Source organism: Cynocephalus volans, chromosome 2 (genome assembly GCF_027409185.1).
Source record: "Cynocephalus volans isolate mCynVol1 chromosome 2, mCynVol1.pri, whole genome shotgun sequence".
Classification (NCBI taxonomy): Eukaryota; Metazoa; Chordata; class Mammalia; order Dermoptera; family Cynocephalidae; genus Cynocephalus; species Cynocephalus volans.
The window spans coordinates 82390172-82413894 of record NC_084461.1 but is presented as its reverse complement, the minus strand read 5'-3'; the positions used below and the strand labels follow the sequence as shown (position 1 = coordinate 82413894).

Sequence of the window (23723 nt, the reverse complement as noted above, 5' to 3'; positions counted from 1 at the left end):
ATCTTTGGAGGATGCTAAGGAGCCGAATGGAAAGAATCAAAGCATTTATCTTGCCTTCTTTATATTAACATATAACGTATGAACATATGAACATCAGGATAAACAAATAATGAGGAGATGAGAAATTTCTCTTTGTTGAAGTATTCTGTCTAATAAGGCAAAAAGGAATGATAGAACTAGAAAATCACCATTTTGCAATCCCTAATGAATTAACAGATCTAGGCATTGAGGATCAATGGCTGCTAACATTACGAAAAGAAGTACAAGAACATACACTCAGCGAAGTATAAGAACACATAAAGTATTCTTGCCAAGACATCAAACCTGAATTAGATCAAGCTTCTAGACCTAACTACTAATTTACAGAAAATACAGAGTACCAAGGAACATGTTAAACATGATAAAAATATGTTCAGCAAAATCCAGTCTGTGAGAAACTGTGACAAATGGGCCATATTTTTTAACAGTTAAATTGTTAGGGAGAAAAAAAGAGATGGAAGGGTACCCTATAGATTTAAAGAGACATATCAGCAGTTGAAATGTATGTACCTTATTTGGATTTTCATTAAAACAAATAAATTGCTCAAATACTTTACAACTGGGAAATTTGATGATATTAAGGATGTAATGTTGGTTTTGTTTAGGTGTGATGATGGTAATATGGTCATGTCATTTAAAAATGAACTTATCTGTTAGGTATAGATACTGAAGTATCACAGATAAAAAGTTATAATATTTGGAATTTGTTTCAAAATAATCTGAGGAGTGTGGTAAAATGGGTGGAAGTATAGATGAAAAAAGATTGCCTTTGTTTGAGTTTATAATTTTGTAGCTGCATGATGAGTTCATGTGGGTTTATCATACTAGTCTCTCCAATTATATGTTTGAAATTTTCCCTAATGAAAAGGTTACAAAAAAATGGAAGTGTTAACAGTGATAGAAATCAGAATCTGTGTGTCTTTATTCTCTAGGGAGGCTGCTCTTCTATAATCATTCTTTAAAGCAAACGTTACTGCAGTTATGTTGAAGGAGATTTATAGCAATTCTTTACAATTATTTTCTAGGTTTCTGATGCAGATAATATCCCAGGACTTTTGGTTCTCAAAGGCTTGGCCTATCTGAATGAAGGCTCATTAGATGAAGCTACAAAGGTTGGTTTTTTAATTCAAAAAGTTAAAAGTCATTTTTATGTGGATATGGGATTGACAGGCATCTGTTTTATAGATTATGGAAGACCTTCTCTCTTCTTACCCTGACCTAGCTGAAGCTCATGCCCTCAAGGCTTTGATTCATTTTACCAAAAAGGACTATCTACAAGCAGAAAAATGGTAAGGGTGTATAGATTATTCACAGATCCAGTCACATCTTAGTTTATTTTATTTCTCAAAAATTTATAATGAGTGGGATTGATAAAGATTCAATTTTGTATAAATTTGATTTTTGTATTTTTAAGAAATGTATTTAGCATATAGAACAGTAATTATAAAAAAATTCTGTGATGGGTTTCAAATCTAATTAACTGATCATGTAATGTTCAGTAAGCAGATCTAATGTTTGGTATATGCTCTGAACACTTAGCACATGGTAATGGTAAAAGGACATTGTGCTTTTTTAAGATCCTCTTCTCCAAAAACAAATCATTTTTTTCCTCATTATAATCTAAATCCTAAAGTAATGACTTGTTTCTAATTTGGCATCCTTGAATCACTCAAACTTTAGTTCTTCCAATTAGGAGTCTCCTATATTTATATATATATATATAGATAGATAGATAGATACATTTATCTATATATATGTATCTATCTATCTATATATATGTATATATCTATGTAGGTATGTATTTATTTATTTATTTTAATATTCCTTTTTACTCCCCACTGGTGACTTAGTTTTCAGAGAGCATTGGAGAAAGATGCTGAAGTTGCTGAATATCATTACCAACTTGGATTAACATATTGGTTCATGGGTGAAGAAACAAGAAAAGATAAAACAAAGGCTCTTACCCACTTTCTGAAGGTAAAGCAAGTGCTAATATTTGATCCTCAGTTGAAATGACATTATAAAATCATAAACATAAATAATCATAACTTATGTACTTTTTACTGAACTGTTTTTTGTGTTTCATCTCTCACACATAAGGTTTTGTGAGAATGTTATGTGGGTTTTCAAGGAGCAAATTAAACCATAAAAATGTAAGTTACTTTTTTAAAGAAATATGTGTTATAGAAAATGAGATGTAATTACGTCTGGAAAAATATATTGTTTTTAAGGACTTTCCATTGCAGTCTTATGGGCGTATGAATCTAGGTGTTTAACTTGTATTTTAGATGTTTACCATTTATAAGTTTTACAGTCATATCTTGGCTCACGTGAGCAGAATAATTTAATAATAATAGCTCTAATCTCACATTTCTTTTATTAAAGAAATAATATTTTTACACTTCTGTTTTCTTTTTGCAGTGAAGGCCTGCTTTCATATCTGTTTTAAATTTTACATTAAGGATGTTTTGGCATATTTTTGTATATTGAATAAAATTTCCTTATTTATCTTTTGTATTTTTAAAGACTCCTCTAAATTAACTTTTAATAATTTTATTATCAATATTTATTTCAAAGGCTGCAAGACTGGATACATATATGGGCAAAGTTTTCTGCTATTTAGGTCATTATTACAGAGATGTAGGAGATAAAAACAGAGCCCGTGGTTGTTATAGGAAAGCTTTTGAATTAGATGACACTGATGCTGAATCTGGAGCTGCAGCAGTTGACCTAAGCGTGGAGCTTGAAGATATGGTATGTCTAATAACCACTGTTGCCTTTTTGTTTTTTCTCCTGAGTATGTAAATGGAAATATTTATATATATATATATATACTTGGAAGTTATCATTAGTTTTTATTTTTCTTTGCAGATGCAACAGAAATATTTTTGCCTCTATTTAGAAATAGAGTAAATTTTCTTTTCATCGACAGATATTAAATTGTTCATCACTTATTGTTGCAACTGTGTTTTGGTGTACACTACTATAAGTTTAAAAAATGAGAAGTAGGAAATGAAAATATGTTTGTGTACTTTACATGGGTGTTCAGTATCTTTACAGTGTTTGATGTCTCTAATATTAGTATTTTCTTATTATTAGGAAACAGCCTTAGCTATCCTAACAACAGTAACTCAAAAGGCAAGTGCTGGAATGGCAAAATGGGCCTGGCTTAGGCGAGGACTGTATTATTTGAAAGCTGGTCAACATTCTCAAGCAGTGGCTGAGTAAGGCACCTTATTATATTTAAGCTGTTAGCTTAATGGTTCCTTAAATTAAACTTCATTTATACCAAAAATGAACTTTACAAGTTGTCTCTTGCCAGGTTGTATTTTGAGAAGATATAGCAAAATGTATTTATGGTTGATTGGTGTTTATTGTTTACAAGGCAGAGGCATTACAAAAATGGATTAAATGGTGTCCTGTGATAGCCAGTCTAGTGAAGTCTTAATAGTGTCATACATATTGTAGGTACTCAATAGAAATTTAAGTAATGATAAAAAGCCATGATGCCTATCTTTGTTGTTCTCCCACTGACATTCATTGTTTTTGGTAAGGGAGACATATGGCACCCTGAAGGGCATTTGAAACAGCTCAGATATGATTAGTTTTAGTCATTTGGTTTGAGCTGTATTTTAAGGGTAAATAAAATATATTTGAATCAAGATAAAGTTGTTTCTGATTTATATTAATATTAGAATACAGGCATCTTGAAATTTTTCATGGAAAGAGAATTTGATCAGAAATTCAAAGCATGTATGTTATTTCTATATTTAAACTGTGATATTTCTCTTTGGTAGTAGGATTGGTGGTGGGTATTTATAAGTCTGTGAGGCAAACTAAGATGTATAGCTATCCTGGTAGGATAGAAAATAAATTTTTCAGATAATCAAAGAAAAGAAATTCTGGTCGGCACTTTCCAAAAAAGGTATTTTGTTTCTGTTCATTCTGAAATAGTAATAAAATTTCTTAGTATTAAAAAAATCAAGTCATAAAGGGAACAGGTTTACCTGCTTTAAATAACACTTTTATAAATAGAAGGAGCAATGGATGTATGTAATTCAGTTGAATTATCTATTTTTTATTTTCCTTTCAGATGTGGAAGTAGTTGTATTATTTTTAGTTCTCTTACTGTTTCTTGAAATTTTAGTTTACAGGCAGCATTAAGGGCAGACCCAAAGGACTTCAATTGTTGGGAATCATTAGGAGAGGCATACTTAAGCAGAGGTGGCTATACAACAGCCTTGAAATCCTTCACAAAAGCCAGTGAGCTGAACCCAGAATCCACATACAGTGTGTTTAAGGTTGCAGCAATACAACAAATCCTAGGCAAATATAAGGAGGCTGTAGCCCAATACCAGCTGATCATTAAAAAGAAAGAAGATTATGTGCCTGCTTTGAAAGGTAATTTCTTTTTAATAGCTTCTTTGGCTTTTGTGATACTGAAATATAAAATCCTTGAATAAATTTCCTACCTAATTTTATTGAATAACTTGGAAAGGACTTCTTTAGTCAATATCAGGCATCCAGTGTGAACCTCTTTTAGTGTAGCTTATACAGATTTGAATACAAAAAGATCAAATCTTGTTTCGTAACAGTTAATAAATAGTAATATGGTAGAGATTTAACTTTCAGACAAATAGCATGATAGCTATTGGATATAAAAATGGATCTGTAAAGCAATAGTTTCCCTGCTCTTATATTTTGATAATGAATTCACTGTATCCCTAGAATATCTTAATACTTTTTACCTCAGAGGCAACTTGCATTGTTTTGTAATTATCTAAATTTATTTCTAAATTATCTAAATATTATTATCTAAATAATAGATATCTGTTCCTTCTTAACAAATGATTTTTGGTGATATAAAATAAAACACCACCATCCATATATAAGCTAACTTTTTTATGATTATGTCTGACCATTTAAAAAAAGCCCTGGAGCCTAATATACATGCTTTCTTCCATTTCCTTCTCCTTTTTAAAGAAACAATTGAGGTTTAAATCAGAAATACTGAATGTTTTAAGTGACATATAACTTAGGGCTTGAAATTATTCTTTTTTAAAAATTTTGTAAAACTCTTTCTTCAAGAGAAGGAGAACTCACATTTATGAAATATTTATTAGACACTTTAGGAAATTGCTATTTCATTTAATTCTTATAGTTTGCTTTACAGATTTTAATATAAAAAGATCAAATCTTGTTTCACAACAGTTAATAAGTAGTGACATGATAGAGAGTAACATTTAGATAAGATTCCCATTTTCAGAGCTGAGGTTTTAAAAGGTAAGTAATGTGCACAAAGTCAAGGAAATTCTTAGGTTCTGTAGATAGCTGTTTATAGCTTTTAGTGCATGTTTACTCTAACATTACCCTGCCATTTGAATTTCTTCCTAAATATCTGCAAGATCATGCTTAAAGATAATTTTATAAAACACCATTAAGTTTTGTTTTCTGGAAAGTGGCTTTAAAATAACATCAATAAATTTATTTGAAGTTCATTTTAAGTATTTGTTTTATATGTTTTAATGACAAGTACAAACTTACCTGATTTTAGGTTTGGGTGAATGCCATCTTATGATGGCAAAAGCAGCTCTAGTCGATTATCTTGATGGGAAAGCCATAGACTACATAGAAAAAGCCCTGGAATATTTTACTTGGTTAGTATTCTTATTATTTATTGTGTTTATTTTATTAATATTGTAATAAAGACAAATTAAGAAAATTATTTTGTCTATTCTGTTAGATACAGCAGTTATTCAAAATGTCAAACATAAAGAATAACAGACTGGCCAATTAATTCTATGGCATAAATACTGTGTTAATTTTGTCCTTGGGTCAACAAATACCATTTCTTGTGCTCTTAGTAGTGGCTAGCATGCCAAATGCATAGGAAAGAGTAGGAAGGAAGAAGCAGTCTGCTTAGTAAAGCAAGAGCTCTGACAGCACATGTTAGTGTTCACTTTCAGGAGGCCTGGAAATGGAAGTATCTCTGACTTGAACTGATTGGGAAGTAGGGCTTCAGGTTCACAATATGCTTAACATTCAGTGGTAAGGGCCTATTTTAGGCTTAATAGTAGGGCTGAAGAGAAGGGGAAAAGAGCAACCTGATTGCTTCTGGAGAGAAATTGTAGGCAAAAAGTGGTGTATCTAATAACAAGAAGGGAGCAGAAAAATCTGAGTAAATCTGGTATTTTATAGACTGTAAATTCATTAGTTAGAGCAGAAGTATTATTTGTGGTAGATGACCTAAAAAGTCCACGAGTTAGATTGCTTCCCTTCCTTTCTTTTCGTACTTGTCTTCTCCTCTATTTCCTATTTATTTGGTCGTTCTGGAATTGCTTTTCACATGAACCAAATATGAAATGAAAACCTAACCCTTTTTTCTCTCACTGATTTTTATTGCTACTTTTCAAGTCTTGCATAATATAGTTCTTTCCAAAGAGGAAGTTACTGTGAAGAAGGCATGCTTTGTTTGAGCTGGTATTTAAGACTAAATGTGAACCTTTGGGTGACAATACTTTAGCTACAAAAATACTGCCTTTCTGAGCCTAGGAAATTTTATTCTGGATAACATTTAGCACTCACAACTAATTATAAGGAGGTACATAAAACTTTTAAAACCATAATCCTCAAAGTTATATTTACTTCTAGATTTAAAAGGAATTTATACTACCACAGCTGTTGTGGAAGTTATTTCACTTTATAGATAATTTTTATTGAAATTAAAAGGAGATAAGAGTTTAAGCTGTTAAAGTTGCCTCTGTTTTACTTTTTCTTTTTTTTCTCTGTTTTCTCCCTTCATGCTGTCAATTTTAGAAATTTTGTTAAGATATTTAAGCAGAAGAATTCCAAATGGTGTTGTCCTTCCTTCAGATTCTTTTAGTGGGTTGTCTGTCATAACTACAATAGTTAATATTATTTCTCAGGAAGATATTGGAAAATGATTTTTGGCTGGACTCCATGAGTCAAAAAGGCTATGAAAAATGTTCCATCTGCTTGTCAATTTGCCAGTAACATAGCAGCTCATTATCGGACTTGGCTTAAATGAAATCGCTGTTTTATTTATAAGATCTTGAGAAGAGAAAAATGAAGAGAAATGTATAACAGAGCTTTTTTTCATTCTAAAAATAAGTACCCTCTCTCCCTGTAATTAATATATCTACTTATTTTTTGAGCTTGTTCATTCAACCTGCTCTTACTTGCTTCTATAAATATAGGCCTTCATATTTTCATGTGTAGATTTTTGTTATTTTTGGGCTCAGGATAAAAATCCTTTGGACTACCAAATATATTTGATACATTTAATAGTCTTTTTTTATTTGACTATTAGTAATATAATCAACTGTAAGAGTTACCAACTTTACTGCTTTGATCATTGCTTAAACAAAACAAGAGCATAGTTAAAAAATTCAGTGTTAAAAGTAAACTGATCCTAGAAAATTTTAATTTATTTATGTGATTTCTGCTACTTCTAACAAAAATGCTGAAGAGTACCAAAAAATGTCTGCAAAATTTCTGGCACTTAACTTAATCAATTCCTTCCTCCTTTCCCCCTTTTTTTCTTATCTTCCTATTAGCGAGTTGGATTGAGATGATTCAGTTAGGAGGAGGTTATAAAGCATAAAGCATTCACAGCACCTAATCAGAATTTCATGTTTTAATTATAAGTAGTAATGAGGAAGATAAACTCCATGCTTTTTGGAAATAATTTATAAGAACCACACTGTTTCTTTTTTAGGGCCCTGCAGCATCAAGCTGATGTGTCCTGCCTTTGGAAGCTAGTTGGAGATGCTTGTACCAGTCTGTATGCTGTCTCACCATCTAAAGTAAATGTTAATGTTTTAGGAATCCTTCTAGGTCAGAAAGAAGGAAAACAAATATTAAAGAAAAATGAGCTTCTCCATCTTGGAGGAAGGTAATTTACAAAGATTACTGGTTAATGACATTCAGATTGAATTAGGACATTCTAACAAAACATAATATTTACTTTTACGTTTCCATAGGTGTTATGGTCGTGCATTAAAACTGATGTCTACATCTAATACATGGTGTGATCTTGGAATTAATTATTATCGCCAAGCACAACATCTAGCAGAAACAGGCAGCAACACAAATGATCTTAAAGAGTTGCTGGAGAAATCTTTACATGTATGTTTTTGAGGAATTTTAATAAACTTTTTAAGAAAACTAAGTGCTTTTATGAAAGATGTTTTTGATAAAAATAAATACTATAATGTTTTCACATAAAGTCACAGTTACCTTGATATAAATGCTGATATTCCAAGAAATAAAAATTAATCTAATTTAATTTCTTTTCAGTGTCTGAAAAAGGCAGTGAGACTCGACAGTAATAATCACTTATACTGGAATGCTCTTGGTGTGGTTGCATGTCACAGTGGTGAGAATTGAGTAACACTTCAGTACTTTTAGAAGATTGTATGTTTCAGGTAACAAAGTTCAGTTTCACCAAATTCTGTATTTTTCAGGTGTTGGAAATTATGCCCTTGCTCAGCACTGTTTTATCAAATCAATCCAGTCAGAACAAATTGTGAGTGTTTTATGTGTCTGTGAAAAAGAACTACAGAATTTAGTCTAATTTTCTGAGATTTCCAAGTAGACAAGTGTCCTAACTTTTTTTTTTTCTTTTAATATATATAAATGTCTTTTAGAATGCTGTTGCATGGACCAACTTGGGAGTGTTATACCTTGCAAATGAAAACATTGAGGTAAATGTGTTGTCTGTTTTGTCATATTAAAAATAAAGAACATTTTCTATATATGATCTTTTCGTAATAGCTCAACTTCTTGTGGAGAAATACTTTGCACATTGTTATCTATCCTGTATGCCCTCCAATATGCTAGTTAACCGGTGACATTCAATTTATTATGTTGTGTAATGCATAAGATTTATTTTCTTTTCCATGACACTCAAGAAACTTCTCGTTTTATAATTATGTTGGTTTTTCATTTAGAGATTAAAAATTCTATTATGATGTAATTGGGTGATTTTCTTTTTATCTGTACACATGTAAGAGAGGTTCTATGTTGATTATTATTTACAGAAGGTAAGGGAAACGGTTAATACTCTCTAGCAGCTTAAATTTAACCTTTGGGTGGGTGATTTAGATTTTGGCTTTAGTGCATATTAGTCTCTTTGAATACCACAGCGTAATTTTTCATACTTGAGCAGTTATATACCTTAGAGAACTGGAACTAAAGTAACTGGGAGCATGTTTATAGATCATGTTTGGAAAGTTTCACAAGTCTATAGGTAATACCACATCTGGACTGTTTTGTGTTTTAGCCAGTGTATGAAATCTCATCCTTTTAAAAAAGGTTCTGTAATATTTTCAGGGATACATTAAGTCACTGCAAAGAAGACTGGCTTCAGAAGATTGTAAATATATTGAAAGAAAATATTAATTTGGATCTTAAAATGCGCAAACATATTTTTTAAAAATTCAAATGAAGCAACGTCTTAGTTAATAAGCTGTAAATGTGGTTTTATTATAGCATGGCATAGCAGTTGCCTAAGCACTTACTTTTTATAGGAAAAATAAGACTGTTTCCTGGCATACATAGATTACCGAGAAAACAATATAAAGCAGTATGTAATAATAAGTTATTTTTTGTAGCAGAAAAAAAAGCATGCAAGTTAATGTGTCCAAGTGAGGTACCTTCAAAGTTTCCTGACTGCTTAGTGCAGAATTATGTTGTTGACCACTCTTTCTCCAGTAGCAGGCACATGTCTCAGACTTCATTGGTTGTGAGTTCTTATCCCCCCAGTTAGCACAAAGAGAGGGAAATAGATATAGCCTTATTTAATAATTTTCTTCAGACCTGTGGGTAGCAAATGGAGATATGATTGGTTACAAGTTCTGTAGACTGTGAGGTAGACAACAATATTACCCCTTTTTCTGGGGACCAAAACTCCTAACCTGTAGAGATCTGTTGCACCCAGGAGTACGGTAGGACTGTGTAGCTAAAACACTGCTTTGAGCATTGCTAACTGTGCTTAAACAGTGAAGTTTTAGGTTCATGTATATTTATGATGACAGTTTTGACTTCTTATTCTCTTGTGCTTTTTATACATAACCAAGTTAATGTTAAGTTGATAAAATGACTTGATGTGATTTTTTTTGCCTTTTCTTTCTAGCAAGCTCATGAAGCTTTCAAAATGGCTCAGTCCCTTGATCCATCTTATTTAATGTGCTGGATTGGACAAGTAAGATATATAACATACAGTTATTAATAAACCTGATATAAGTAAAATATTATATAAATTGATATAAATAACAGTGTTAATATAAATAACAGTGATGATAATGGTAATAGGTAGCATTTGAGGGCTTACTTTGTGCCAGTCACTGTGCTTAGTTCTTTGTATATATTATTTCAGTTAATCTATCATCAGTCCTTTGAAATATGATTGTAGTACTCCTTTTACAGATGTAGAAGTTGAAGCTCAGAGATCCTAAGTGTTGTGCATAAGGTTCCACAGCTTGTAATGATTCAACTTTGATTTAGGGGCTTTTGAACCCCGTCATTCTGACGTTGCTGTGCTTAAAAAACAAACCAGAATTCTGCTGTTTAACTCAATAACAGTTGAATCAGTTACTGAACCCAGGGAGCCCAAGAATTTGCATTTTAACTTCTCCCAAGTGATGATGATGAGTCTGGTGCAGGGACCTCACTTTGAGTGCACTGCTCTAGGTCAGTGAATCGTAGATGCTTATCAGAATCACCTGGTTTTTTTTTTGTTTGTTTTTTAATTTTACAGATAGTTTTTGTTTTTTAAAATAATTTATTTCAGGAATAACAGGTAGGTTTAATTAAAATGGTAACAATAGAAGTGAAACTTAAATTAACTTTGCTTTTAAGCACAGATATTAAATCTTTAGTTCTTCCAGTTTCATTTATTATTACTATTATTTTATTTTTAAACACATCAAGAACCTCTTTTTTCCTTTTTATAGGCTCTTATTGCAGAGACAGTTGGAAGTTATGATACCATGGATCTCTTCAGGCACACTACAGAACTCAGTATGCATGTGAGAATTTGAACATGCTTGAGGATTCATTAATGAATAAAGTATTTTCCTTGTTAAGAAAATGAATAGATAGTGGTATAAGATTATTTTCTTTTTAATTGAAATATCATTGATTATAAATATTTGTGGGGTACAGAGTTGAATATCAGTACCGGTGTACAATGTGTGATGATCGAATCAGGATGATTAGCATGTTCATCATTACAAAATATAATCATTCCTTGTGCCCATTAACCAATTTTTTGCTAATCCCCCCACCCCCTCCACCTTTCCCACCTCTAGTAACTACAATTCTTTTCTCTCCTTCTGAAAGTTCAATATAATTATTATAATCTATCTATCTTTTCCTTCCTTCCTTCCTTCCTTCCTTCCTTCCTTCCTTCCTTCCTTCCTTCCTTCCTTCCTTCCTTCCTTCCTTCCTTCCTTCCTTCCTTCCTCCTTCCTCCCTCCTTCCTTCCATCCCTCCCTCCCCCCTCTCTCCCTCTCTCCCTCTCTCTCTCCTTCCTTCCTTCCTTCCTTCCTTCCTTCCTTCCTTCCTTCGTTCGTTCGTTCGTTCCTTCCTTCCTTCCTTCCTTCCTTCCCTCCTTCCCTCCCTCCCTCCCCCCAATTATGAGTGAGGACATGCAGTATTTTTCTTTCTGCACCTGGCTTGTTTCACTTAACATAATTTTCTCCAGGCTCATTCATGCTGCTGCAAATGGCAGACTTTCATTTTATTCTTTCTTTATGGCTAGGTGGTATTCTTTTGTGTATATATTACACATTTTCCTTATCCAGTTGTCCATCAATGGGTATTTAGGTTGATTCCATATCCTGGCTTCTGTAAATAGAGCTGGATTAACATGGGAATGCAGGTATCCCTTCCACATGATGATTTCCATTCTTTTGGGTACATACCCAACAGTGGAATTGCTGGATCGTGTGGTAGTTCTATCTGTAGTTGTTTGAGAAATCTACATACTGTTTTCCACAATAGCTGTACTAATTTACAGTTGCACCAACAGCGTACAAGGGTTCACCTTTCTCTGCATCCTTACCAACATTTGCTGTTCTCTGTCTTTTTGATAATAGCCTGTCTAACTGGGGTGAGATGATATCTCAGTGTGGTTTTGATTTGTATTTCCCTGGTGATTAGTGATGTTGAGCATTTTTCATGTAGTTGTTGGCCGTTTGTATGTCTTCTTTTGAGAAATGTCTATTCAGTTCCTTTGCCCATTTTTTAATTGGATAATTTGCTTTTTTTTACTGTTAAGTTGTTTGAGTTTCTTGTATATTCTGGATATTAATTCTGTGTCAGATGTGTAGTTTGCACATGTTTTCTCCTATTTGGTATATTGTCTTTTCACTCTGTTGATTGTTTTTGCTGTTTGGAAGCTTTTTAATTTGATGTAATCCCATTTGTTTATTTTTTGTTTTGTTGCCTGTGCCTTTGAGGGCTTATTCATAAAGTCTTTGCCCATTCCTACATCCTGAAGTGTTTCCTCTATGTTTTCTTTTAGGAGTTTTATAGTTTCAAGTCTTATATTTAAGTCTTTAATCCATTTTGAGTTGATTTGGGTATATGGCAAGATGTACAGGTCTAGTATCATTCTTCTACACATGGATATTCAGTTTTCCCAGCACCATTTGCTGAAGAGGCTGTTCTTTCCCCAGTGTATGTTCTTGGTGTCTTTATTGATTTCTGGGTTTTCCATTCAGTTCCATTGGTCCGAGTGTCTGTTTTTATGCCAGTACCATGCTGTTTTGGTTACTATAGCTTTGTAGTGTAATTTGAAGTGAGTTTTTTTGATTAGTATTGCTTTGGCTATTCAGGGTCATTTGTTATTCTATATGAATGTTAGGATTGTTTTTTCCATTTCTTTGAAGAATGTCATTGGTATCTTGATGGGAATTGCATTAAATCTGTAGATCACTTTGGGGAGTATGGATATTTTCACAATGTTAATTCTTCTACTCTGTGAACACAGAGTGTCTTTCCATCTTTTGGTGTCCTCTCTAATTTCTTTCAGTAGTGTCTTGCAGTTCTCACTGTAGAGATCTTTCACCTCCTTGGTTAAGTTTATTCCTAGATATTTTATTCTTTTGGTACCTATTGTAAATGGGCTTGCTTTCTTGATTTCTTTTTCTGCTTGTTCATCATTGGTATTTAAAAACACTGCTGATTTTTGTGTATTGATTTTGTATCCTGCGACTTTACTGGTTGGCTTTACTTATCAGCTGTAAGAGTTTTTTGGTAGAGTTTACAGGTTTTTCTATATATAGGATCATGTTACCTGTGAACAGGGACAGTTTGACTTCGTCTTTCCCAATTTGAATGTCCTTTATTTCTTTCTTTTGCCTGATTGCTCTAATATTTCTAATACTATGTTGAATAGGAGTGGTGAGAGAACATCCTTGTCTTGCTCCTGTTCTTAAAGGAAAAGCTTTCAGCTTTTCCCCATTCAAGATGCTATTGGTGTTGGATTTGTCACATATGGCTTTTATTGTGTTGAGATACTTTCCTTCTATACCTAATTTGTTGAGAGTCTTTATCATGAAGCTATGTAGAATTTTATCAAATGCTTTTTCTGCATCTATTGAGGTAATAATAAGGTTTTTGTATTTCATTTTGTTGATGTGGTTCATCATATTTATTGATTTGTGTATGTGAAACTATCCCTTGCATCCGTGGGATGAATCCCACTTGATCATGGTGTATACTTTTTCATGTGCTGTTACATTCTGTTTGCTAATATTTTGTTGACTATTTTTGTATCTAAGTTCATCAAGGATATTGGCCTGTAGCTTTCTTTTTTTGTTTTGTTTTTGATTTTGGTATTAGGATGATGTTGGCCTCATAGAACGGGTTTGGGAGAATGGCCTCTGTTTCTGTTTTTTGGATTAGTTTGACAAGGATTGGTGTTAATTCTTCTTTAAAGGTTTGGTATAATTCAGCAGTGTTACTGTTTGCTCCTGGGCTTCTCTTTGTAGGGAGACTGCTGATCACTGCTTCAATCTAGTTGCTTGTTTATAGGTCTGTTCAGGTTTTCTATTTCTTCTTGGTTCAGTCTTGGTAGTTTGTGAGAGTCCAGAAATTTATCCGTTTCCTCCAGATTTTCAAATGTGTTGATGTATAGTTGTTCATAAAAGTCTCTAATAATTCTTTGTATTTCCCTGGTATTGGTTGTAATGTCTCCTTATTTATTTTTGAGTTTTGTTATTTAGATCTTCTCCCTTCTTTTTTTAGTCAGTCTGGCCAGTGGCTTGTCTGTTTTGTTTATCGTCTTGAAACACCTATTTTTTGTTTCACTGATTTTTTTCGTATCATTCTTTTGGTCTCTATTTCATTTAGTTCTGTTCTGATCTTACTTATTTCTTTCTGTCTACTAATTGTGGGATTGGGTTATTCTTGTTTTTCTAGTTATTTGAGGTGTAACATTAAGTTGTTTATTTGAAGTCTTTCTATTCTTTTGATGTAACCATTTATTGCAATAAACTTCCCTCTGAGTACTGCTTTTGTAGTATCCCATGGGTTTTCGTAAGTTGTGCTTATATTTTCATTTGTTTTAAGGAATTTTTTGATTTCCTGCTTTATTTCTTTTTGACGCATTGGTCATTCAGGAGCATGTTGTTTTATTTCCATGTATTTGTATAGTTTCCACAGTTTTGTTTGTTGTTGATTTCTAATTTTATGAAAATATACTCAGAATGATTTTAATGTTTTTAAATTTCTTGAGACTTAATTTGTGGCCTAACATGTGATCTATCCTGGAGTTTGATCTGTGCACTAATAAGAGAAATGAATATTCTGAAATTGTTGGAAGAAATGTTCTGTTCATGTCTGTCAAGTCCATTCAATGTACAGTGCTGTTTAAATCCAGTATTTCTCTGCTGTTTTTTTGCTTAGATGATCTGTCCCAGTGCTGACAATGGTGGGTTAAAGTCCGCAGCTCTTATTGTCTGGAGTCTTCTCTCCTCTTAGATCTAATAACAGTTGCTTTATATATCTGGGTGCTCCGATGTTGGGTGCATGCATATTTATGATTGTTATATCTTCTTGCTTCATTGATCCTTTTATCATTAAATAATGTCCTTCTTTGTCCTTTTTATAGTTCTTGGTTTGAAGTCTGTTTTATCTGATATAAATATGGCAGCTCCTGCTCATTTTTGGTTTCTATTTGTGTGCAGTATCTTTTTCCATCCTTTCATTATTAGTCTATGTGTGTCTTTTTTGGTGAAGTGAGTTTCTTGCAGGCAGCATGTAGTTTCTTAATTCATTCAGCCAGTTTATATCTTTTAAGTGGGGAATTTAATCAGTTTACATTCAGGGTCATTATTGAAAGGTATTGCTTGTTTCTGCCATTTCAATTATTTTTAATGGTTGTTTTATATTTCTTTTGTTTCCTTCTTTCCCTTTTATTGTTTGTCTTTGCTATTTTGTGGTGTGTGTGTGTGTGTGTGTGTGTGTGTGTGAGAGAGAGAGAGAGAGAGAGAGAGAGAGAGAGACAAGGTACATTTTTTTTCCTCTTTTTCATTTGCGTATGTGTTCTACTAGTGGTTTTTATTCTTTATCATGTATTTATAGTGATAATATATTGCTCTTTTGATTCCAGATGTAGAACTCCCTTGAGGATTTGTTGAAAGGCTGGTCTTGTGGTGGTGAACTCCTGCAGTTTTTGTTTGTCTGGGAGAGATACTATTTCTCCATCATTTTTTGAAGGAAAGCTTTGCTGGATATGGTATTCTTGGTTGGCAGTTTTTTTCTTTTAGCACTTTGAATATGTCATCCCATTCTCTCCTGGCCTGTAGGGTTTCTGTTGAGAAGTCTGCTGATAAGCCTGATGGGGATTCCCTTATAGGTGATTTGACACTTTTCTCTTGCTGTTTTTTGAATTTTTTTCTTTGCCTTTGTCTTTGCCATTTGACAATTTGGCTATACTGTGTCTCAGGGAGGTCCTTTGTGAGTTGAATCTGTTTGGGTATCTTTGAGCTTTTTGGATCTGTGAGACTGTATCTCTCCCAATCTTTGAAAAATTTTCAGCTATTATTTCATTAAATAGGCTTTCAATGCCTTTTCCTTTTGCTTCTCCTTCCTGTACATCCATCATACAGATATTTGAATGCTTAAGGTTATCAGAAAGATCTTGTAGGTTTCTTCATTTTTTAAAATACTTTTTTCTTTTTTCCTGGTCCAACTGTGTTAATTCAAAAAACCTGTTTTCTAGTTCAGAAAGTCTTTCTTCCACTTGTTCTGGCCTACTGCTTATGCTCTTGGTTGCATTTTTTATTTTGTTGAATGCTTCAGTTCCAGGATTTCCACTTGGTTCTTTTTTTTATCATGTTTATCTCTTTGTTGAATTTTTCATACATGTCCTGGATTTTTTTTTTTTTTTACTTTATTGTGATTTCTGTCTATTTTTTCATCCATGATGTTAAGTTTCCTTAATATTGCCATTTGGGATCCCTCTTCAAGTGATTTGCTTGTTTCCTTTTGTTTGCCTCTGGTATCAGAGAACTGTAGTCTTCTTTTTGGGGGGAGTCATGTTTCTCTGTATTTTCATGCTTCTTGTATCTCTGAGCTGATGTCTGGGCATCTAGGGATGTAGTCACTTAATTTTCAGAGTGTTTTTTGAGGTGAGAGTCTCTTACATGGAGAGGTATTTTATGTTGATAGTTGGGTTGGGCTTTGTAGGTTTGGTTCTGGGTCAGCGCAGTTGTAAGTGCCAGCTCAATCTCTGCATCTTCTCCACTGGTGCGGACAGGCCGCTGTGTCAGATGGTACACTGGGCTCCTGGAGAAGGTGGCATGATTCTAGGGAGCTTGCCTACACCTAGCACATTCTCTGCTGGTGTTGCTGATCTAGCTGTGTCAGGCAGACCTCTGAGCTCCCAGGGTAGGAGGGTGTGGATTTAGGCATCTGGCACAAGGGAGTGGTACAGACACTGCTTGCTGTCTGCTAGTGTAGGGGTGAGCTCCTGCAGGAGGAGAGCATGGATCCAGGTGACTCACACACTCCCATTGCTCTTCCCTGGCATGGGTAGTTCTCCTATGTTGAGTGAGGCTCTGAGGTCCTGGGGGGAAGGAGGGCATGTAACCAGGCAGCTGGCACAGGGTGTGTGGGGCTGCTGGGTTGGCAGGATTCTGAGTACCCCCAGCTCCTATCCCAAAATGTCGACATCCAGCAACAGCCCAGGACTGAGGTGGGTGGGGGTGACTCTAAGTGTAGTTCCCCTCTGTGAAAATACAGTTATGTCAGCTCTTAGCTGCTCTGCATGCTGGGCTTATTGTCTATGAGGGCCATGTGGTTACTCTGCAGCCTGAATTGGAGGTGTCTATGATGGGAGCACAGCTCTGTCCCCATCCCGACACCCTCCCATCTTGGCCCAGCAGTGGGCGGTTTCTCCAGTCTCCATACAAGTCTTGGTTGGGGAATTTTCCATCCTTCTGTGTTGCTGTCTCGAGTTTCCAGGTCTTGGGGGGGGTTTCCTCACTATTTAGCTGGATTCCATTGCATTCTCAAGACACTCTGCTCTACAGGTAACTAACTGTTCCCTTGGGCTTCTTTTGCGTTAGAGGTGAGGGCTGGCTGCCTCCAGTCAGCCATCTTGCTGGAAAAAGTATAAGATGTTAATGACAGGAGTTGTCTCTACTATTTATTCTTTCTTAGAAACAGATAAACTGTCTTTAATTAAAGAACTTGTAGTTTTCATTTTCCTATCAGCTTTCCAGAGCGGATAAGGAAATGACATTGATATTTAATAGATACAGTAGTAGTCATGTAGAATAGAACTGAGACTCTAGAAAAAAATTACACATAAGGACTAGATGTGGCTGAAATATCTAGATTATTTATGAAAATGTTTTAGAATTCTTTTGTTTGGTTTGACCTACGGTAATAGTGCTGAGGATGGGAAAACCAACCCATCAAGTGTGGCTCTGTTTTCTGTACTATACTTATTCCATTTGATTCTTCTACTTAGGATTAGAGTAAGTGATTTAAATACATTCTTAGCTATGCTTTATCATAGTGACCCTTCATTTAAAGGCACTTAACAGTTTACTTAAAGAAGACTAAGATGTGACATTTGTTTTATTGAAGTTTTTTTATTTCTTAATTTTTATTGGCATATTTATTACCCTATGTCCACTTATTAACTTTGGCTTTTTTAAAGACTGAGGGAGCAATAGGTTATGCATATTGGGTCTGCACAACATTGCAAGATAAAAGCAACAGAGAAACAGAGTTGTACCAGTACAACATCCTCCAGATGAATGCTATTCCAGCAGCACAAGTTGTTTTGAATAAATACATAGGTAAGTTACCTGTTATATAATGGCAAGATATTTGAATAGCTATTGAAATAATTTAAAGAATTTTAAAAATTAATTCATTCCAAATTAAATATTAGTGTTTTCTAAGACATGAATTTACCTTTTTTCTCAATAGCCAAGGAGCCTACTATCTAAATTTTAGTAAGGGATTTTGAAGAGTGATGCAAGTTGCTTGTTACCTAATGATTCAATGTGAAAGTGATTTCCTTGTTATAGTGGTAATTGTTTTGGAGTCTAATGGTCCTGAGTTACTGCTGTTTTAGCTCTGCCATTTACTTCTCTGCGGTCTTAGACCAAGTGTTTTACTTCCCTTAACTTCTGTTTACTTTTTAGAAAGTGGAGATAAAACCTGGTTGTAGAGTTGTTAGAATTAAATGAGGAATATACATGAAGTGCCAAACCCAGTACCTTTAGCCTATTCCTTTAAAACCTGATTTTTCTTCAGTATATTGGAAAAATATATTTAGGTTTAGGAAATTAACAGAATGATGAAGTTTTATTAACCATCTCTTGAAGTAATTTCCTGTCTTCCTTAATAAAACTACTGTTGGGTTTTAATCTCTTCTCCACCACTTACTAGCATGATTGAAACTTTGGGTATGCTACCAAATTGAATTTTAGTTTTCTCATCTGTAAGAAGGAAAGTACCTATTGGTTAGCGTTTAAATGAGATGATTTATACAAAATGTTATGTAGAGTACCTGCCATACTCTAGATGCTCAAGAAATGTTAGTTTCATTAGCCTTTGACAAAATTATAATAAAGAAGCAAGGAGTTTAAGCAGAAATACTGACAGCAGTAAATATTTACAGCCACATAATATGAAGAATCAGATAAACTGAAAAACGGGAGAAAATGCTTCATCATAGATATTGGAATACTCTTTATGCATTTAGCATTGAGCATTTGAGTAGAAGGCAATTAGATTACAAACATCAGCACTTTAGGACATTATCATATTATGCAGTATGCCACAATGAATAACTCTAATAAATACCTAGTGCTGCTGAGGAAGTACATGATCAGAAATTTTATTGATGGTTTTCCTTACAGAATGTGTAAATTTGTAAAGAATTTACATGAATAGGTAAATCTTTAGCTTTTTACAAAATTCAAATACCTCAAACAATGAACAAACCATTCCCTAACAATTATACATAGCTGGCTTTTTAACTCTGTAGTGGAGCCATATCATATACTCATTTAACAAATTCAACTATATGTGCTTGGCCAAAAAAAAAAAAATTAGAAAATTAAAAGCGAAGAAAATGGGGGTAACAAGAGAAAATGCAGACCATCCCTTGTCTGTCTTACTGTTTGCCTTAGGGTGAGTATGGCATATGAAGGCATGAATCTAATCATATTCATTTTGACTTAATTTTTGTGATCTTCCCTTTGTATGGTGACTTTAGGAATTTTTCAAGAATAACTTTGACTATGTGATTTCACCCTAATCATCACCTAACACATGATTACACTGTACATTGTTAAACAATTTAAGATTTGAAGGCTTGCTTTTTTTTTTTTTAAGTAGATTAGATCAGATGTGTTTATCTTTCTCCAATATAGATACATGTTGTTTTTTGACATTAGAATTTCAAAACACTGCATTGAAAGTGCCCAAATTATGTTCTGTTTCTAGAGTACAATACTGAATTAATGTTTTAAAAACACATAGAGATCGGAACAGAACCACCAAGAGAAATTGTTGCTAATTTAATCACAGGAAGGCTTTAAGTGATTAGCCAAGAAACTGAATTTCCTTATAAATCTCATAACTAGTTTTAACATGAACTACAATTTCAAATTATTATACATTTCGGGATAAAAATATTTAAACTCTAAAAAATAACTAGAAACATTATGTAACTATTAAATATTCAGTAATTTTTAAAAGCTACAAAATGATTATTGGCATTTTACAAGGGTACTTCAAAAAGTTCATAGAAAAATAAAATTAAAAGATAATGTAAATCCATGAAGTTTTTGAAGTACTCTCGTATATTTAAGATGAAGTCAGACTACTATTGTTGAAAATGCCAGTGATCTCAGAAGGTAATCTGGTGTTTAAGATACTGAAAAGTTGAAAATAAAAGTATTTTATGAACACGACCAGTATGCTCATTTAAAAAGATATTTCTGGATTTCCAGAAAGAATTCAGAATTATGCTCCAGCTTTCACAATGTTGGGTTACTTAAATGAACATCTACAACTGAAAAAAGAAGCAGCAGATGCATACCAAAGGTAAACTACATTTAATTCAAATGCAGTTGTTGCTTATCAGTTAGCCTTTTAAAATTTAGTCTCATTCTGATGTAGAAGGTACTCAATAAATGTTCTGACTCCTTTTCTGATCTTTTATTGTATATTACATATTAGAAGGTGAAAAGATGTAATCACAAATTTTCAGCTGTGTTTTGGCTTGGTTTCTATTGCTCATCCTGAACTGGGGGGAGTGGGGAGGGGTGGAGCTTTGGGGAGAGGATTGAGTGAGAAATTGAGAGAAAAGAAAGAAGAAAACAAAACAAAAACACCTCAGATTTTGTTTTAGAAAAATCTGTCCTCTAAGAACTTGTCTAGCTTTCTTGCATACATGATTTATTTGGATAGGAAATAAAAACATTATGATGTATTTGTTTGAATCACTTAAGTATTTACTATATATTTGCTCATTCAATAAATATTTTTTGAACTACTACGTGCCAAGCAGTGTCCTTGACACTGGCAATTTAGCAGTGAATTAAAACAGACATAGGCCCTGTTCTCATCTCACATTCTGATAATGGGAGACACACAATAAGTTAATAAACATCTGTGATAATAATAACTTGCAAAAAAGAAAATTAAAGTAAGGTAAAAGGCCAGAAAATGCAGGGGCAGGAAATGACATTTCAGGTGGGTTTAAGAGGGATGAGCTTACTAAGAAAGCATTTGAGGCCTGACCTGAGTGAACCGAGGCCACAAGCCATTTGGTTATGTGGGCAAGAGTGTTCCAGGCGGAAGGAATAGTAAGAGCAAGTGCTCTAAAACAGGAGGGGGCTTGGTATGTTTTAAGAAATAAGGAAGCTGGTGCGGTAGAGTGGAGTTGCCAGCCTGGAGAGTGATAGGAATTGAAATCAACTTAAAGTTTTATTCTGTGCAAATTAGTGGATAGGTGAATAAGAAAACAGATGGATTTTATGCATAACTACTAGATGAAAAGTTAAAAGACCTGATTGCCTAACCTCGTAGGTACATTATTTCTCTAAATCAAGTAAATATTTAGAAGAAGCCTTGTAGGTAAAAAATAATTGAGGAGTCTCAAATACTTTGCCCCATATCCTTCTGTGGATCTCTCTGTAGTTCAAAGGAGTCATCACTAGATGGTACTAGAGGCTGTATAATCAAGAAGTTATTTTTCCAGGTGTATGTGAAGAGAGGTTTATGAAAAACCACAATTTTGTTTCTTTCACTATCAATGTACTTACCAATAAACAAATGTATAAATATGGGAGAACATAATGGTGAGCAGGATTTTTAAACAGAGAAAACCAGGCAGCTTTAGGGTACTGCCACTTTCTTGTACCTATTGTTGTTATTGCAGATATTATAAGTCTAACATTGGTTACACCTTAGGCTTAAAATGGCAGTTCCACAGTCACTTGCACATGCACCGCTCTTTCTTCACTGATCACTGCTGTATTCTGCCTTAAAAAAGTATTAGAGGCTTGAAACTACAAATTAGACAAATCTAATCAGGCGTCTCTGTAACACCGTCTTTTAGGCTTCTCTAGCAGACTTTTGTTTTTCATGTAACATCAAGGACATAAAAAGCCTTCCTTGGATATTTCTCCCTGGCAAATCCTCTTTAAATAGAAAAAAAAAAAAAAACAAAAAAGAAAACCCCAACCAACCAAACAAAAAAACTTACTAAATATCTCACTCTTTTTAGTTAAGACATTTCCCTGCTCACCCATAGGGGACAGAGCATGAGAGGGGAATACAGGTAGTCAGAATGATGGTGTATTTATTCTAAACCTCAAGGGACTTCTGATGACTCCTTTTTTCCCCTCAACTCACTATTGTATATTCAGTATTTTTCTGTATGTACAGGCAAGGGCACATGAAAGCACTTAACTTCCTGGCTTCTTAACTCAACTACTAGTTTATAAATATTTTTAAGAGTGTTTTCTAAATACTTAAAATATGTCAAAACTTAAACCGCAACATGGTCATTTCCTATACATAGGTTAAAATATTTAGAATATTTAGAACTCAAATATGATTAATGATTTCACTTAGTTAGGGGTCATTTTATTCAAGTTATTTTTCTGACAATCTAAAATCTAAATATATTTAAGTGCTTTTGTGGTACCAACTTAATAAAATATGAATAAGCTGTTATAACTAGCATTTAAGAATTAGTGGGATTAAATGAAGAGAACAAAAATGTGTAGATTCAACTGAGGAGGAAGGGTAAAAGAATTCTATAACACATAGATCATTTAAAATATCTTGTCCTTTTTTAAAGGGCAATTTTGTTGTTACAGACTACAGAAGACCAAGATACTTATAATGTTACAATAAGAAATTATGGCAGATTGTTATGGTAAGCATATTTTTTCCCATTAATTCTGTGACTCTGTTGGATTTTTCTGGTGAAAGCTATGGGACTGGCGAGATTGTGACCAGTTTGCAGAGTAGTGGGACATGTAGGAAGCATAATTCCTACAGTGCCAGAGTGTGTTAACAACTTCCTCTACCTATAATGATACCTAACCCCAGTATGCCTCGTGAGGAGCAGATTTGGAACTCATGGTCTATGGACTGGACAAGAGAACATTTGGAAGAAAGGTAGCTGCTGTCTCTAATAACAGAAACCTAATTAATTGGAAACGCAATTAATTAACCTAGTTAATTGGAGGGGAATTTGATTTAGTCTGAGTTGTTGTATATTCTTAAACTAGGGATGGATATCAGGGTTCTAGGAACACCTTTAAATAGTTCACAAAAATTTGTGTGTTTGTGTGTTTTGGGGATGGAAAGGGAGCCATATATGTATCTTTCCTCAAATTCTCAAAGACTTCTGACTCTTAAAAAGATTTTGAAAGGGGGGGAGGGAGAAGGGAGGGAGGTTTTGGTGATGGGGAGCAATAATCAGCTACAATGTATATCGACAAAATAAAATTAAAAAAATAAAATAAATAAAATAAAATAAAATAAAATAAAATAAAATAAAAAACTCATTTAGTCCTCTCAACATGCCTGTGAGGTAGGCATTGTTAACCCATTTTACGGATGTGGATATCATCCCAAAGTCCATGTTAATGGGATCTCTAGCA

The 23723-nt window shown here is 33.7% G+C and overlaps 1 protein-coding gene across 4 annotated transcripts in view; it reads left to right on the top strand.

Moving 5' to 3' along the window:
* Positions 1-23723, top strand: part of SKIC3 (SKI3 subunit of superkiller complex) — an 80737-nt gene that overhangs the window by 23016 nt on the left and 33998 nt on the right. For all 4 annotated transcript variants that reach the window (XM_063086469.1, XM_063086471.1, XM_063086470.1 and 1 more), the window contains 17 exons: positions 1065-1151; positions 1225-1328; positions 1890-2016; positions 2617-2793; positions 3139-3263; positions 4187-4440; positions 5594-5696; positions 7778-7954; positions 8043-8187; positions 8359-8437; positions 8526-8587; positions 8709-8765; positions 10196-10264; positions 11016-11090; positions 18242-18383; positions 20553-20646; positions 22913-22990. In XM_063086469.1, the coding sequence (XP_062942539.1) occupies positions 1065-1151; positions 1225-1328; positions 1890-2016; positions 2617-2793; positions 3139-3263; positions 4187-4440; positions 5594-5696; positions 7778-7954; positions 8043-8187; positions 8359-8437; positions 8526-8587; positions 8709-8765; positions 10196-10264; positions 11016-11090; positions 18242-18383; positions 20553-20646; positions 22913-22990 (1955 nt within the window). The remainder of the gene's footprint in view (positions 1-1064; positions 1152-1224; positions 1329-1889; positions 2017-2616; positions 2794-3138; positions 3264-4186; positions 4441-5593; positions 5697-7777; positions 7955-8042; positions 8188-8358; positions 8438-8525; positions 8588-8708; positions 8766-10195; positions 10265-11015; positions 11091-18241; positions 18384-20552; positions 20647-22912; positions 22991-23723) is intronic.